At 40.8% G+C, this 13254-nt stretch overlaps 1 protein-coding gene across 1 annotated transcript; it reads right to left on the bottom strand.

Annotated features, from left to right (window-relative positions):
* LOC139129442 (uncharacterized) lies at positions 1-4985 on the bottom strand. Its single transcript, XM_070695072.1, has 7 exons — positions 4934-4985; positions 4160-4212; positions 3344-3882; positions 2556-2670; positions 1519-2057; positions 924-1038; positions 1-276 (listed from the first exon to the last, which is right to left on the bottom strand). The coding sequence occupies exons 2-7, from the start codon at positions 4209-4211 to the stop codon at positions 266-268; spliced, it is 1371 nt and encodes a 456-aa protein (XP_070551173.1). The 5' UTR covers position 4212; positions 4934-4985; the 3' UTR covers positions 1-265.
* Between the last annotated feature and the right edge of the window lie 8269 nt (positions 4986-13254).

The raw sequence follows: 13254 nt of genomic DNA, 5'->3' as shown, positions 1-13254 counted from the left end.
TTTGACCTTGGGTTCAAGTTTATTGAAATCATATGTGAAAAACCTACATCGATCCAAAACCACTGAACTTGATTTCACTGTTCCTACATATGTATATGATAATGATTGCTTAATCTAAAAAAAGGCATTGAGCGGATGGTGTCCTCGTAAAGGTTTCCAAAATGTTCGCGTCTTTGCTCATATTCTAAATGGTCGGTTGTGCATTCAGGTAACGCCCTCTACGTCCACACTCACACTCGATGTCGGCGATGTCAGATGTGGTCTCTTACTTCTTCTCTGAAAATAGCAATAGAAACGGCCGTGTGTTATTTAGCTTCATGGAGTTAAACGGTGCATGCTATATGTAGGACTTGTGGAATTCTGCTTTCGGCACATATGGTCTCCAGATGGCGTTGTGCACAGTACTGTGGAAATATTCACAGCTGTGCTCTGGTCCACCAGATTGTAAAGTAATTTAGACACTACGGACCATATTACCACAGCACTGAACACGCCTTTTTCCAGATATGTCGCTTGATTTGTTGGAGTCCTATTTTTATCCGACTTTCGAACTTGTGGTGTTTACGCCTGCATATGAAAATTTCAAAGAATACTTCTCGACGTAGCCCAAATATGACTCAATGGTTACCATGTCTCGATTGGTAAGCACTGACATTACAACCTAGTATTGCATCTAGCATTTTTGACCATTTTCGTTCAAGCCACAAAACGATAAATCGCCAACCAATAGCCTTTCCTTCTTGCGAAATCGAAAGGGTGCAAATTTACCGCCATCTTTATTTGACGACTCTCGTATTCAACGATTCCATTAAAGTGGTAGCCATCTTACAGTACAAGTTCATTTACTAATTTTCCGTATAGAGTGTTAAAAAATAAAGAAAATATTTGTGAACAGTATTCAATTCTGATGACTTTTTACTTACTGTATGGGACATCTGAGTCTTTGACGGCCACGTCTGTGGAGATTTCATTTGAAGTGAATTTGTGCCAAGAAACAACATCACCACATCCACCGTTGCAAGATCCGCACATCATCATCTACAAAGAGAAGATACATAATGTTTTCATGAAAGTCACAGAAGCACTATATAATGGGGAGATGTTTTTTCGCCCAAGAATTAGTTTTGTATTTCACTGTTCAAGGTTTCGCCGAGACACAAGTCTGGGAAGCAATGGATGAAGAGCTACAATGATGCGCATGCGTTGTCAGAGAGTCAGTGTCGGCAATATTGGGCATGTAGATAAGACATTCAGAAGCTGGACGGCGTAAGGCAAACTGCACAGATGACAATCAATGGAAGTCTGACAAAAATGTACTGAAAGGTGCAAGTTCGTCGCTTTCATGTCATAGAATTGAAATCATGTACTCTCTCGCATTATAAAATGACTGAAGTTAACCAGTGGTGTGGCTCGTTATCAACCCTAATGGCTGCAAAAAGCCCGAAGTTCTGTTTGGCAATAGAGGATTTCTGAACCCAAGGTATTTTGCTAGGGCGTTTTGGTCGAATGAAAACTTACAGCAATCTCGGCCTGAGATTTCACAGTGCTCCAGATGTTGAAGTCGGCAAGTTCATGGTTGAATCTCTTCTTGAAGTCGAACTTGGCTCCGATACGGTTCTGTGGCACACCAATGATGACGACTCCGCCGCCGGCGATGGTCTCGCCGGTGCTGACACCTTCGGCCGCCTTGGCGAGAGCACTGTCGCCGTAGTATTCGACCTTACCACCCTCCGAAGCCCAGGTGACGCAGACGTGGTGCCACATGCCGTCGTTGATGGCGGCCTCGCTCTCTGGTGCACCTTTGGTGTTGACGAAGAGTCTGACGTTGCTTGGGTTGCGGATGACGAAGCTGCCGATGGCGTTGTTCTGGACGCGGTAGCTGAACATATCTGCTCTGACGTTAGGCTCGGTTGTCTTGCCCCAGGCGCACAGGGTGAATGCTTTCATTTCGGGCAAATCACCGTGAGACATAGCGTAGCCGTTTGGTCCGACTGTGGAGTCGATCTGGAGTACTTTGCCGGCGAACTCGCCACCTTCACAGTTGTCTGGTCTTGGTTCTAGGGGGTAAATATTCATGACCGATTAACACGTTGAGCGCCAAGGTCAATTTTTGTCGCCTATATAAAACATAGTCTAGTCAATTTCTTTCAGATTTTTGCAAAATTTGATGAAAAACTGTAGCCAATGAAATATGATGTCCATTTAATCAAAAATTGTCCAAAAAATTACCAATAAATTCATAAAAATTGGTGAAAAGTTGCACGAAAATTTTGGTGGAAAAAATTACAGCACTCAAACTGTTGAATATTATAGAAAGCTTTTTAACGCCGACACCTGACGGAATAGGATGGATCTGTATATGTGCGCAATGACTGGTTGTTTCATTAAAGTTCCTTGAATTATGTTGTAAGTTCTGCAACAGTGTACCGTATTGCCAGATAATTCTACTCTCTGTACCGTATTGCCAGATAATTCTACTCTCTGTACATGAAAAGTATTATCGGCGTTAAACTTCCATCGATGCCCTTTTCTGAATTCACGCCACAGGCACTTACCGCCAGTCAGAACAGTGTCGCAAGTCTCAACTCCGACCAGATCGGATTCAGCGATTTGTGACCAAGCGACCACATTACCGCAGCCAGTGACGGATGATCGGCTGAACGCGGCGGCCTGGAAAGTCAGACGGTAAGACATGTTACTAATGCTGTCTCTTAATTGTGGCGGGAAGTTTCAAAAAAAAGGCGCGAAGTGTCAGAATGTCCGGTCACATGTCCTGTCACATGTTAGTTTTGACAAACAAATTTAATGTAATACGCGAAATTTGAAGACTTGAATTTTTGCCTAAACGTTCCCCATGTAATGTTTCAACCATAATATTTCAAAATCAAGAATAAAAACAAGCACAGTTTTTGTACTAGAGAAACAATTTACCTAACTGTTATCGATTTTTGAAATTCAAAATGACCACATCCCTGTGTTAACACTATCGGGAAAACGCTCTTTTGTGTTTTTTTCTTTTTGTTTGCTTTTTGTCTATAAAATAAAGCTTGTGAAAACATTATCGCTCTGCATTACGCACTGCAAGAGCTTCAAAATGAGCTATTCCAAGGAAGAAAAAAATACAGTCGTTTTCAGTCGATTTTCGTTTCCCTTGAAGTTATGGAATTCTTCTTTTCGTACATACTTGTCAGTGTTAACATGAAGGGATATTTTTCAAATATTGGGATACCAGCTCCTAGCTGAAAGTTGGCGCACGATTACACATACAATCGGCACTGCATTCTGTTTTCGACCTCGACACCACTTTGGCTTTTGAACCCTGAAAATGCTGACCACATCTCACCTGAATATCGGCCAAATCAACGACGTAGTCAAACATGTCGAAGCCAGCCATTTGGCCCCTGAATGAGTATTCAGAGTTGAGCGCGGAGGAGGCAGATTTGAGGTACTGGGCGAGGTGAAGGACGCCGCCACCCTTGATAGTCTCGCCCTTTCTGAAGTTCTTGCCTTCCTTAAGCATGTGGCCGTCCTTGTACATGCAGTAGTTACCGCCCTCGCTCACCCAGGCGACGCACAACTGATGCCAGATGCCGTAGCGGATGTCGAAGTCGGCGCCGCCGTAGGCGCGCTGGCCGTTGACGTACATCTCGAAGTTGGTGATGTCGTTGGCGGAGAAGGAGCCCTCACGCGGCTTGTCGGTGGTGTAGCTAAAGTAGGTGATTTCCTCGGAGTTGGAGGTGGTCTCGGGGGTCTTGGCCCACCAGCAGGCGCTGGTCTTGGTCAGGTCTGGGATGGTGGCGGACACTTTGATGTAACTACCGTCATTGCCAGCGAATTCGGCCATCTTGCCCTTGAGAGGACCATCACATGCCATTGGTGCGGCTGTTTCAAAGGAAGTAAGAATACCAATAAATATACGATTCACACTGCAACGCCTAAGACCATGATTTCCGTTTCCTTTCAACAAACGCCTTCACAATTACGTCGGATTGAGAGAGAAGCGAAACGAAATAAAATTTTTTGCTGACGATACATGTTGAAGAACGCCTAGTCGACTTTTAACCTAGGTAGCGTGTTTCTTCCAACAGAGACTACAGCTTATTAACACTTCAGGTAGGTACATCGCAAGAAGTGATTTGAATTTTTTCCTGGTACATACCTGAGATGGTTCCCACACACAGGAGGGCAGCAACAAAACCAAGTATCCTCATTCTGAAATGTTAAAAAGTTCACCTGAAAAATTGAAGGAGGCAATATCGTTTGTTGAAGTAAATGATGAGACTAAAAGATTGTCTTCGAAAAAGTAAACGCCACTTCTTGAAAACTGACAGCGGCAAATATCAACTGATATGCCTGAGCGGCAAACTTTTGTCTGAGAGAGACACAGAGTCGAGTCCCATGGAAAAGAACTTTATAAGCGATTTTTTATGTTTTTTTTTTTACTCGTTTTAACTGTTTTGATGGCGATAGGGCGCCACATAAATTTTTGCTTCTGACTTCTTTGCCATCTTTGAAACGTTAACGATGGGCAAATTAAGTTGTTAAATTATTATGCCATCTATATTATTACCAAATGAGCAGAGTCAGGAAAATCACCGAACGCTGGCGTTGATTTCTCGAGCTCCATAGTTTGCCTCGAATGAAGCGAATCGTCACTGACGGGCAAAAACCAAGAACAGTAATACCACGACCTGAGTAACTATATTATTCCTTGTCATTTTTCAGCACTATAAAGCTCCGCAATCCCAAAAGGCCTGTCGCAGTATCGATTGTTGAGACTCACAAACTTCACCATAATATTATCTACGCATGGGTCCATTCTGATTTGTGTAAAGCGAGTGAACACACGACATCATTTTCAGCCGAACATTGAAAATGAACAGTATGTACGCTATAAGGTTAGATTTCCGTGACAATCAACAGATTCCCTTACCTTGCGATCAGAAGTGTACGCGCACACTGCGAAGATGAATGCAATAGGACGAAAAACGAATGACGGTTTTATAGTCCAAAATATGCAAATGTACCGATATGAATATTCATGAGGCAAATATATGTTAATATTTTAGTCTCCTTGCCCACCTTCCCTAGTACTAATTTTAAACCAGTAACATCCATACGAATGACACTGTTAAAATGCAAAAAGGGAAGAGTTTGTCTGAATATAGTGAAAGCCATGCTCGCCATTGTTATCGTCGAAGGGTACGTCTTATTGTTTGAAGCTAAGCGCTTATTTGTTAAGTGCATATGGTGCGTTACAATCAACACTGATTAGCACTTTGGAATTCTCTGAACTATCACTTTTTGCACCGACTAATAACATTCAATTTTTTCTTTGATTCGATGAATGCCCATGTGCCCACCATTCTATAATCACAACATGTGCTCCCCTCATCATTCTGTGAATAAGAATTAATTTTCCATCGGCCGAATCAGTAAAAGTTTGTGGCAAAACCATGGTATTTTCACCTGTTTGACATGGTATGTTTGCTATAGCAGGTTTAGGCGGTAAAATCGACGTGTACGACCGTCATCGCATGTTCATCTCTGACTCATATTTTTATATATGTTAGATCGGTATCGACTATAGTCTGTACAGTTCTCCGACCTCGCTGAAATCTTTACTTTGTCCACTTTCGGCTTATCTATATCAGCTTTTGTCTTACTTGTAAAAAAAACTTTTACAGCCTCATTTTGTCTCCCTTTCTAGCGCTTTAACCGCTTTTAATCTACCTGTGTTCGCGACTTTCTTGTTTTTATATTCTGCCTTTACTCATCTGCGTCGTCCGTTTGATTGTATTATTTTTCAGCATAATGTAGCTTTTCTCCCTCGAAAAGGGACATCGTGGATATTGATTCCATACATTCATTAGATAATTTTAATGAAGAAATGGAGTTCTAGCCACGACAGTTTTACACGTATTAAAAAGCATTATTCTGCAGTGCTCCGTATGTTCATATTTGCTATATTTGTAAACTGCAATGGTCAGCTAACAAGGCTAGCAAAGTACGCCCATCTGTCGTTGCCACATCCATTAATATCGCCCCCATACGTTGCTGATTCGGTACGCTGTGTGAAAGTCACCAGAAGACAAATGAGCCAATACAAGGATACTTCAAAACTTCTGCAAAGTGCTGTTATATATAAAGAATATTCTGTACATTCTTTGAAGTCTATGAGCTTTACTAGGTGTAAATGAATTCTCGAAGGCGTTATGCGTAGCCCTGAAATACGGGTTCTCGAAACACTCAACTAAACATCGCATCAACTAAATTGTACGTAGCGAATGGCAAATATAGACATACAGACTGTTACGCTTCGAGATGTTTCATTTTAAAGTGGCGAGACTGACATTGGTTGAGGAATACGACCATTATGAGGTACAATTGATAAGCATCAAGTCTGGCTTTGAGTTTGATCAAATCGTACAACATGTGAATATCGAGGTCAGCCTTGAATTATCTTGTGATCGTCAAGATTCTATTGTGTTCTCTGTACCCTTGTAATTGATCAAGTCCCACAATAACGAGTTCACAGATTCACGTTACTTTTGCCGAGTCAAATTGATGGATTTCATATAGATTATACAAGATGGAGGTCAAGTTCAAAAACATAACAATATTTCTTTTTGTTCACTTAGGTTTAAACTCACAACAAGTTAAAAAATCAAAACATAAGGGGTACTACTATCATTGTAGGATTTATTGACGTAAAGGTTTCGAATACATTGAAATTGTTCGTCAAAATTAAAATTGCAGTCTCTACCCCAACGGTATGCATCCTTATGGATACTGGGAACTATTTTGTAACGCACAATATGCTGACATACGGTTTCTTTCTTTGAAAGTGAGACACCTTTGGCGACAATCTGCTGGATCTATTTTCAGCGTTACACATTGCTGGCCTACCGTAGCCTGCAGCTTTGAAGCTTCGTCTGGTGTCACTGAGAGTTTGGGCAAATTTAGAAATTTTATTAGGGCGAACAAACCTCAAAGTAATCAAATAATTTCGGGATGTTAATTCATGCGCATTACTGTATGGCTGAAGGTCGGACGAGCGAGACAGTTGACCCTGTTTTTTCGCCTTTTAAATACGTTTCATGGAACAGTGAAAGTGTGTTCACAATTCTTTTCTTTCGAAATTAGATCGCTGTAAAACGGGCACGTAGACGATGATTTGTTTTGCGCAGATAGATTTCTACCCAAAGCCATTCGAAGTGGAAAATTCATTTTTATAATCCACCGTGAGATATTCAAACGCGAGCTTCAATCAAGATCTCTTATGTGATTTCATCGAACTTACGTTTTGGGTGGGTCACTCACTGGCAATTCATGACCGTTAGCATGAGACCATTACCCACTCACTTCTCCCTCAGAATTACAGCGCCCTCTACGGCTTCGATATTTTATTGAATTCTACGAAAACGGCGATTCGGAACGTTTGGATTTTATATACTGGCATCATCGTCACAGCATGCGATCTTGGATTCTACAATGGCCTCATGTTACCCCTTCAATTGATTAATTTTTCGAAGAGGCGTTGAGAAGTGAACCCAATCGAAAAATGTAAAGGGTGTATTAAGGAGATACGGTACTGAACGCGTTTGAGCTGAAAAGTTCACAAACTTCACTCAGCAAGATGTGCTATACAAATGTTGGAATAACCGAGCAAATGACCGAAATTAAATATTCCGCGTTAATTATATTGCGGGAAAATAAGTTTTATTATATTTCATCAAACCGAGACGATGAAAAAAATCATATACTCCATCCAAAGCATTGAACAAAATTCCATTTAAACAACATATCAGAAAGGTACTGGTAATACATGTGTTCTTGGAGGTGCATGTGTATTATATTTCAAACCCGATATATGTGCATAAAATACTGAACATATATCAAATGTACAACCATACGTCAGAACGGCACATGAAAACCTGATAGTAAAATTTTGTTGAAAGGAAGGTGAAAACATATTCATGTAGATATAACTTCACATTACGTCCTGAATAATAGCTGAAGACATAATAAACATTTGAAATTGCTCCACATCCTGAAAAAAAGAAAAATCCCGCATTTCTTAAGATGGCAGAAGGACAAAACGCCTTCTTTTGGACAAAGAATGTGTAGTTTGGCGAGTACGATCAACGGCTCACTATTGATATGGGTCATTCAAGGAAAATTATGGAACATATCGTGACATTTGACGGTATGGAGTACCGAGGCATGAATAACATTTCATTTACAAAACATGGTAAGTTCCCTTGTAGTGTTCCACCCACAGGAGATTTTTCAAAGTGCACCTCCATCCCAATCCGCCCCCCCCCCCCAAAAGGGGGAAACGCAGGTTTTACTTGGGTACCCTATCATAGAAGCTACATTTGATCAGCCAGCTTCACTGCCGCTGATGCGATCGCATGGTACTATTTGACCATGGTTGTTGCTAATTCATTCCGGAAATACTTAAATTGTCATATTTTGTCCCACTCTTTTGTGTTCGGAAGAAATGGTTAAGTCAGCAAAAATTAAAACAAAAAATCTAAATAAAGAATTGGGCGCAAAATAGGGTGTAATTTGACTGAAACGAATATAAATACTGTATCTGAAGATATGCTCTGTCAATTATCTTCTCTGTATCTCTATTTGGTATTCCCCAAACCTTATGTTGTCGCTGCGTGTCATCGCAATATGTTAGCATATTTATAAATTCGTTTTATCGGAAAGGACACATTTGTTCTCCAATATACCTTATTAGACTTCTACCGGTGGTGTTAGCCAAACTGTCTCATTCAAGAAAATATTATTTCTTTTCAGTTGCTTAAAACGAAGTATTAACATTAATCAATGGCAATCTCTAAAGATTTGAACAGAAGGCACGACAGGGAGCTTTTATGCTATGAAGATGCGTAATAACCTTCGATTTAATGTATTTGACATTAAAACGATTCAACAGCATGGTCATTGACAGAAGCCTTTTTTCTGTCGATTGTGGATATTCATATGCAAATGAATGGCTTTGAAATCTGCATTAAAATCATGAATACCGGACAACCAGCCGACACCACAAACCTGTTTTTACCAGTCGTTTGACTTCAAAATATGCCAATTCTGACGACAAGTATTTTCTAAGCTGTGAACTCCTATCAGTCCATCCGGTCCTGATCTGACAAGCCGCTCATCCGGAAATAGAATCTGTGACGCACGTGATCGTTGTCACGCGATATTCTATCGGAAGACAGAAACTGCGAAATGGACCTCTATGTACACAAAACAAACAAACAAACAACTCTGATGAGCTTTTACATCGTGTTCCAATTTCCGTGCAACTTTGATTCCCTGAGGAATCGACTTGTCCACTTTCTCCCTGTCTCTGTATGCGTTTTAGTGAATTCGGAGGGGGTGACATTAAAATTGCAGATTAACAATCCTGTCTCTTCAATGTTATTACACAGAGAGAGACAAAACTACAGTAAGGTAGACACTCATAAATTATCACTGAACGGTGAAACGGTTACGTTATGCCGACTTTATGGTTAAAATGTCTGAATTGAGGGAGTAATAAAATAATGACAATCTTTTGTGAATGTCAGAATTGGCAAATTCCCTTCAGAAGCGCCTCAATTCGGAAACCGCCAAAATGGCAGTGGAAGATTTATTCGTCGTTGATGGCGCTGTTTGACTTGTATGTTTGCTGATGATATCCAATATTTATGTAACTTTCTCTACCATAATGTGCACGACTAATTAAAAAAGTGTGGGTCGGACAGAATTCAGTGTACTCTCTCAAAATGCTATTTAAGAAGCTAGGGATTCAGGGAGCCATTAAATAATTACTACATACCAAAATGTCGCGATTGCATGATGATAACATAAACTGCACCTTGCGACTAAATAGATGTTTTAATAAGACATTTTGTGACAGAGAAAAGCACCTGAGCTCGGCGCCTATGCATGTTTGCTCTCTACGAAGTTTGGCTGTACCAGCTAGCGGTGGCTTTTCGTAAATTCATTTGGGCCGAGGTCCAAATATGATGACAATGAACCCACTTTAGAATAATTTTAAACATCGACGTCGACTGCTAAACGGCGATGATGGAAATGATGATTAGATAGAGATACATGTATTGTTGATGATGACGGTGATGATAAAGTGATAACACTTCTATAACAACAGCAAAAGCGATACTCAGTATCAAATGATATATATGCATATAGTTTACATTGAATAAACTAAAAAACAGACATCTCCATTGCATATGTCACATATTTGTGCGTATTTAGCCTTCTGCGTCCCTTTACCGATGCTTTCAGAATATAGGCACCAGAGTAACGTACATAACTGAAAGAAAAAGGAAAGATTTCATGATAGAGGGCGTTCTCTATCCGACAGAGTTTTGCAGAATTCTCTTGGCCTCGCCATATTTTCATTAACTGAGCATACTATGTATGCAAGTCAGTAAACTCTTTGCCATTTCTTTCTCATTCTTTTTTTTTTTCATGGCGACAGAAGAACAAGAAATTGTTGCTTTCTCGAGCAAGAACAGAACAAGAAATTGTTGCTTTCTCGAATGACTTAGCCAAGAATGTGCTCTGGAGAACGGAGAAGAAGAAAAGTGGACGCACAAATGAAATGTAGTGTGCAAGACAACGCCGCTGTGACGGAATGGCAAACATGGCGTTCTCTTTTTTCTCGCGATTTCTATCGAAGAATGCAGCTGCCGATTTGAGACACAGTATACACGCCATTTTTACGGTTTGATGCAAATTGTTACTCACCAAATGCGAAAGTTTCTATTATTTCCACGATTTTATTTGTTGATGCATTTTCCTGTGTTCAGAAAATGTTTCATAGACGGTAGATACCCGATCAAGCTCCTGAATATACCGAGCATAGGCAGATTCAACAGACAATAGCAGTACAAATAAGAAACAAGACATTTACATACAGAGTTGTGTGCGTATGCTATATTTAAAAAAGACAGAATTTAGCTTTCATAACTTTAGCAACTTATCCTACTTGTTTCATGTTGAAGGATATGGCTGTCACAAGTTGTACTCAGATAAAGATACGGTAAAGAGGGAAAATTGAATGTTATTTCAATAATGAATGTTCTCTTGCAGTTACCAGCAGAAGCTCAAGGTAACGACAGGCTATTTGTATACCACTGAACTAATTTGTATCAGAGCATTGTTGTCTTTGCACAACGTCAATTTATAAATTCAAAGTAAAAGACTCCTTCTGAGCAATACCCACACGCATTGTAATTAAGACAGATGCAGATACAATCAGCTTGTATATTTGTCCTATCTATTAAAATGTATTTTACCGGGTACTTCCCAACCGTTTTTGTGAATCAAGGTTAACTGCCTTGCGTTGTGTGTCAACATTTGTTTATTTACGATCATGAAAGAGCTTTAGCTAAAAGATTGGATAAACATACTCGTAGTACGTGGGAAGATACCAGGGTCAATGGCCTGCCTAGAGCCAAATAGATGTAGATCGGCGAGACAAATACATTCATATTCGTGTGCATAGACTGTTGAATAGTTAACGCTGGAATACAAGTATACTTATTTTCCAACGAAACAAAGGTCAATCAGATGGGGATCCCTAACAGCGTCCACCTCATAGTCTTTCTGTAGATAAAATATTCTAGCGCTATGGCCTTGGGGCAGAGGAAATGTCCGTCCCCAGGGTTAGGGGCAGGGGTAGGGATGTCTTGGTCTCTTCACAGGTTTCTTCTTGCTATTGTTTATTTTGTTTTCAATATGTTTGACTATGATAAGCATTGCTAATAAAGATTCACACAACCAACCTTTGGTCTCTGGTCCTTCACTGTGCCATTCATTTGTCCCTTGAGTCTTACGCGACGTTTTGTCACTGTGTTGCGTCTATTATCTGATGTGTTTGATTGCCTAATGCGCCAAAACAGGCAAAGGCATATAAGGGGGGTTTACACGTGTGAGTTCAGTCCGGAGTTGACACCGGAATAAATATAAACCTGTGTCAGTTGGACGTGTGAACATACAACACCGAACTAACAAAGAACTAAATTAATCCGGTTTCGGAGGGCTTGTTCAGGTTCGGTGCTCCTTACTAAACAATGGCCTCTTTACACGTGTGACCAGAACACCGAACTAAACGCCGAAGTATATCCTGTCCTCGGGCCTGCGGTCATTACCACAATGGACGGTACGGTGTTTAAGTAAGAAGCTCTGGCGATCGCGGCAACAATTGGTCACAGGAGAGACGAAAACGTTATCCGTATGATGGACGGCACGTCGAGGGATCGGCAAGTGTATGAAGTCGTCGCTGCCAAGGCCAGGGAGAAGGGACTCAAGAGGACAGCGGAACAATGCCACAACAAAATCAAACGGTTGCGAGCTCAGTTCAAGTCCGCGTCCGACAAGAACCGTCGTAGTGGCAGAGCTAGACTTTGTTCAAGTTGGTGAATTTAAAAAAATAAAATAAAATCATTTACAATAGTTTCTCTTGTGTCTCTCCTATTTCGTACAAACCTATTCAGAATTTGGTAGCCCAGGCGAGGTTTTCCCAGCCATTGAATGCATTACCTTTGAGTCTGCGCAGTGTAGTGAGTTAGTTTCTGCCGGATCCACCGAGTGAAACTCTCCTGTATAGCGTTCACCCCACAGCGTCCACTCAAGTCACGCGCGCGTTTCACATGAAAGCAAAATACCAATTATTGCGTTCACTCCACTCAAACATTCACAAATCTCAGACTTGGACCAAGATGGCAGAGCTAGAAAAATGATGCCATTTTACGATGAGTTGGCTGACCCGAAGTAAATTTATACCTTGTGTATGACGTGTAAACGTGAAATCGCTTAGATCGCTGATAAGGAATATTTACAGAGCGACTAATCAGATTCCCTCAGGTTTAAAAAAATACACGTGTAAACCCACCTATAATCTGTGGACGCTGTCGCCAGATTATCTCTGGATTAACTTTCACAAATTCAACAACGAATGCACAAGCAAGGGTCTTCTTTTATGCCACGTGTGTGGAGGGACTGTGGTTGTACCGTTGCAGGTGCGTTCGTTGTTGACTTTGTCAAAGTTAATCCGTTGACAATCTGGTGATAGCGTCCACAGATTAGTAGCTTACCCTTGCTTGCTTTGGCGCTATTAGGCAATCAAACGCATCAGTTAATAACCGCGGCTACACAGTGATAAAAGTTCGCGAAAATCCGTCAAAGGACAGATACATGAAAACAGTGGAAGATAAAAAGAAA

This window comes from Ptychodera flava, chromosome 3 (assembly GCF_041260155.1).
Source record: "Ptychodera flava strain L36383 chromosome 3, AS_Pfla_20210202, whole genome shotgun sequence".
Taxonomy (NCBI): domain Eukaryota; kingdom Metazoa; phylum Hemichordata; class Enteropneusta; family Ptychoderidae; genus Ptychodera; species Ptychodera flava.
Note: the sequence above shows the minus strand (reverse complement) of the source record. Positions and strands in the feature narration are given on the sequence as shown.